We start from the raw sequence: 5,010 nt of genomic DNA on the forward strand, positions 1-5,010 counted from the left end.
TATAGTAGTTGGTTAAAATTTAATTCACATAAAATAACAAATTTTCTGCGATTTTGTTGTCACCCTGTCTACAGAGTAATTCAAAATTGGCGTCATTCTTTTTAAGGGTATATAGAGAATACGAGAAACATATTCAAAAATCGAATCGAAATCTAGGGAAAGAATATATCTTTGTTGCGTATTTACACTAATCAATAGACCACTTTTATAAACTTGTAAATTAATATTCTTTTTGAGCTAGCAGTGATTTTAACTACTGCATCGTTTGGTTGCAGGAGAGCAAAAGAAAAAAGACTTAAGAAAGATGCTGGCAGAACGAGATGGAGCCAATATTTCCGATCTATGAAAGGTGGATCATCGCCTCGGCATGATAAGCTCCTGGATAAAGATGATATGAAAGTGGATCTGGATAGCTTCAGTCATCATGGTAGAAATTTCTTTACCAGTTATATGCGCACAAAAGTATACGCGTTCTGCTATTTTCAGACCTAAGTGATGACAGTTATGGAACAGTAGTAAACATGTCTATGGACCAAGATGGGTCTTCCCCACATAGCGGAATCGGTCGCCCAATGTTTCTGCATGGAGCTACATCTCCCTCCTACCTGTCAGGACACACTCCTCCTCACGGCCACGAACACATGGGATATCCAGACCAATTGGCGGTATATTCGAGCATAGGTAAATTAAGATCACAAAAGTTTAACGTTAAACACGCCTTAATGAATGTTATTTCTTGATCTGTATAGGTCAAAGTGCCCCTCCAGGAATAATGCATGGCATGGCGCCTGGAGGCCCAGACTCGGAAATCAGTAACGATAGTAGCCCAAGAGGATATCCGGATTTTCCGCCTAGCCCCGATTCCTGGTTAGGAGAGCCGTCCAGCGCACATTACTGACCCCCTAGAGACGGTGAATTGACGAAATACATGTACAAAGGAAATGTGGAAGTATATCATTTAAAAAATGTTTTCTGTGAAAATCCTAATAAGTTGCTTTGTATCAGTGCGCTGATTAAGGCAACACCTGGTTGCAAAGTTATCTTCAGCTTGACGTTGATTTGCTATTTATAAGTGAACAGGATAATTTTCCAATCTCCAGAAACGCATATTTAAGGGAAGTTAAATTTGCTCTGGGCTCTATGGATTCCAAGGCTAAAAAGTATATAAGCGATCCAATTTAGGAATAGCATGATATTGTCTTTGATAGTCGAGTATCTTTAGCTGGCACAGTTCAAGAAGCGTTATGTTTTCGAATTATCGTTTTTTCGTACTTTCCTTCTATTTTAGCTTCTATTTGAATTAACTTTGCCTATGCAAAGCATGAAATTTCTTTAAAAATACTTTTCTAGAAAATAAATTTATTAGGTGATGTAAAACTTTTCGAAATAACTGCAAATTAACCGTCAAAGTATGGAAAAACCTGTTCATTTTCATCATCATCATTTTTCCTTGTTCAGAGGGCGATTAGTTTTCGAGTTCAGTACATTTTTCGAAGAAACTTCCCGTATCTACCTTCCACGAACAATTGCCCTGATTTTTTGTGTATTTCAAAAGTTTATTTCTTTTTAATCGTTTGTTTTAAATTTTTATTACGGCTATTTTAATCGCGGTAATGTCTACTTTAAAATGGTCTCGTAGTTCCCTAGAAGCTCTAGCTACCAAAGACAGAAATAGCATACTTTTTAGTCGAATGACTTACTTATATTTTTCTAGTCTAAACTGTGATGTATTTGTTTCCTTGTTTTTGTTTTTAGATATTTGTAAATGTGAAAATATTAATTATTATTACTAACATACCAACAAAATTATATGTACAAATTGTGAAGCTAGAAATAGAAAGTATATCTAAGCGAGATATTAGCATAAAAACCAACTTAATCAGTTAGGGTTAAAAAGAATACTTACTCATGACTCACTCAAAATTCTGGTGACTTACATAACAAGTTGAGAAAGTGTAAGAAAAAGTGAAACCACCATTATTTCAGGTTAATTTAAAAAACTTGGTGTCGTCATCATTTTTTACAAATATCAATCTTTCGTGCTGATTCTGTTCTATCAAATACATTTTTATAGATCCTTAGGTATGGATGGTAAACACATACATAATTCTTGTCAGTGAAATGACGGTGATTTGACGTGACATTTTTAAAATGCAAGTTATAGCGTATGATTTATTATACCTACATGTGAAATAAATTTTATTTCTTAAACAATTTTAATCGGTTCGTTTTTCTTCATACAGTGTGGTAGAAAACCTGGAGTAACCAAAATATCTAAAAATCGGTTTACTCAATTTGTATGAAATGTTGTGTACCAAATTACGCCCCATTGGAGTGGGGAGGTTTGGCGTTGTTGTCAAGTGTTGTGTAAAAATTGATTTTTTTTCAAAATGTCTTAAATTTTACATCATTTTCAGCTCACGGACGCGAGGAATGGATCAAACTCATTGAAAAACATGGTAGAAGTTTCAGATCCGAAATAATGGACATTTTCGGCACATTTAAAGCGTTTTTTGAGCGTTCACGATCTTTAACCGACGATTTCTTGCTTTTTATTGACCCAAACACTTTATAAATGCATATTTGTGACCTTCTTGCGTTGAAAGGAATCGATTGAGCTCAAAAAACACGCATGTGAAATTTTGATTTTTGACCGACATTTTTCTAAGGGTGGGGGGTCGATTTTTTGAAAAATATTTTTTTTTCAAAATGTCTTAAATTTTACATCATGTGCAACTCACGGACGCGAGGAATGCACCGAACTGATTGAAAAACATGCTAGAAGGTTCAGATCCGAAGTAATAGACATTTTCGGCACATTTTAAGCGTTTTTTGAGCGCTCACGATCTTTCGCGGACGATTTCTTCGTTATTTTTGACCCAAACGCTTTATAAATGCATATTTGTGACCTTCTTAAGTCAAAAGGAATTGATTGAGCTCAAAAAACACGCATGTGAAATTTTGACTTGATCGTCTTTTCGACCTTAACCGACTGCAATTTTCCGAGATGCAGTTTTTATAGAAAATCGTGCGTTTTTCCACAAATTTCAAAATTTTCAAATTCGCCCGATATTAGCAGTTACGCAGACCATTTTTCACATGCAAAAAGCTGTTTTTTCAAAACAAAATGGACCTTAAACCCGCAAAGAAAACATTGATAACATTTGTCTTGAAAATTGGTCTTTTTGACCTTCAAACTCTGATGATGTTGAAGATTCTCAACTGATTTCAAATTTGCAAAATACGATTTTTAGCCCAAAACACTCGTTTTTGAACGAATTTTCAAAGATCCAAATCGGGCCCGTATTAAGAGAGTAACTAATTTATTCATACTGAAGAATCTGATGCGCCATATAATTATAACAACTGCAAATTATTCATAATATTCGTGTCATTCGCGTTAGTGTTTGCCACCATACAAAGTATTTATTTTCGTCCTCCAAAGCCCTTTCCCGAATAGGGAACAATTCCGAAGAGAAAAAGCATTTTCGGCTTTTATTTTGACTGTAAGCGAGACACTAAACGATGAGTGCAAAACGATGAGTTTAAAGGCAGGCATTTGCCGTTTTGCTTTATTGAAGTATCGAATATTGGTCATATACAGGGTGTGGTTTGCGACCATATTAGAGTAGTTAGGGACAAAGGATTAGATTCATAATATTTTTATTTCGTGTTTTCAACTACTGTTGAGCCAAAATGCATGCATTTCTTTACATCAGCTTAGCAGTAACTAAATTTACTTGAAAATGACTGTTAAATACTAATACACATTTAGTGGAACTGCAGATATGAAGTGAATTTGTACATGTTAAGTAATTCCCACTATAACTCTGTTGTAGCCACTCCCCAGTATTGTTGCATCCGGTCCAAATCCATCGAATCAACCAGTCCCCTCTCGTGCATTAGTGCAAAATCGTACTCCAAATTGTAGGGCATCAGTCTCTGCAAACTCCCAAAGTATGCAGCATTTGGCCCCCCTATTAACTGCTGCTTCTTGCTGTCCATGGCAAGTCGAGAGGTTGACTTGGACAAGGATCTCGAGCGGATCGGGTTAAACGAATGTGAGCTGCCGAACTGCTTGGACAAGAACGGCGCACCTGAAAAGTGTCGGGGGAAATTCTTTGGATTACTGAGTCAGTAGCATGCTTGAGTCACAATCCTAAAATTATTCTTTAGATAACAGGAAATTAGTGGAAACATGAACCACATTCCTAAGAAAACGACAAGCAACTTTGCAGCACTAATAGGTGTAAGTGTTGATTTTGGCTCAGAAGCTGCAGCTAAAGCATGCAGAACGTGCTGGAATTTCAGTCGAGATCTCAATTACTGGTCATGCACAGTTGTTTGGGACTTTCGCCGGCTTGGAAGGACATGCACAGAAAATTTGGTATTTTTTACTTGCTCAAGATCGATCATTTTTACATCAATCCAAAGAGAACTAAATGGCCGTTGTAGAAGTCGACTCAAACTTGACGCTTTTTGAATGAAGCAAAATTTGAATATCAGACATACATTTGCAAAATTCTCAAAGCTCATCTATTACTAACCTACAGGACTATTGTTATTAGTATCCCTCGACGCCAAATGAGGACTGCTTCGGCTTAAATTTGGAGTTTTAACTCTAAAGTGCTGATTATTCTTCAAACCTCTATTCAAAGTGTTAAGCTCCTGAAAAACAATAAAAAATAGCTAAACCTGCAATATTTGCAGACCTACAGAGTTAAACCTTCTTCATTGAAAATAGGGTAAACTATATAGTTATTGGCACTTTAAGCAACATCAGTTTCTATTTCTATGATCTAAAATTTAAAATAATAATTTATAGCAACCTCCATAGCACTATATATTGCACAAAAGATTTAGGAATAAAACTATCTAAACAAAATCCATTTTTTTTTAATACATATTTTTTGAATAAATCTTGAACTTGAAATACTAAATTATCGCAGTTATTGGCACTTCGGGTAGTATTATTGGCTCTTGATCATACAGTTATTGGCACATAAAGTG

General features: G+C 35.6%; 2 protein-coding genes across 2 annotated transcripts in view; one reads left to right on the forward strand and one right to left on the reverse strand.

Moving 5' to 3' along the window:
• Positions 1-275: 275 nt before the first annotated feature.
• On the forward strand, positions 276-2,220 carry LOC109537257 (LIM/homeobox protein Lhx3; the record flags this gene model as incomplete). The annotated part of the gene is given in 3 exon segments (XM_019903883.2): positions 276-427; positions 487-681; positions 750-2,220. Coding segments are annotated over 3 exon segments (496 nt in total), but the record flags the coding sequence as incomplete, so codon positions are not given.
• A 1,426-nt stretch (positions 2,221-3,646) lies between these two features.
• The window catches only part of LOC125503917 (protein phosphatase PHLPP-like protein), a 3,672-nt gene continuing 2,308 nt past the window's right edge, over positions 3,647-5,010 (reverse strand). Inside the window, exons 6-7 of the mRNA XM_048665058.1 lie at positions 4,548-4,668; positions 3,647-4,097 (exon numbers count right to left, since the gene is read on the reverse strand). Of these exons, the coding sequence (XP_048521015.1) occupies positions 3,823-4,097; positions 4,548-4,668 (396 nt within the window). The 3' untranslated portion in view covers positions 3,647-3,822. The remainder of the gene's footprint in view (positions 4,098-4,547; positions 4,669-5,010) is intronic.

The sequence above is a fragment of the Dendroctonus ponderosae genome, unplaced genomic scaffold (genome assembly GCF_020466585.1).
Source record: "Dendroctonus ponderosae isolate FM_Combo_2020 unplaced genomic scaffold, Dpon_F_20191213v2 Dpon_F_20191213_3, whole genome shotgun sequence".
Lineage (NCBI taxonomy): Eukaryota > Metazoa > Arthropoda > Insecta > Coleoptera > Curculionidae > Dendroctonus > Dendroctonus ponderosae.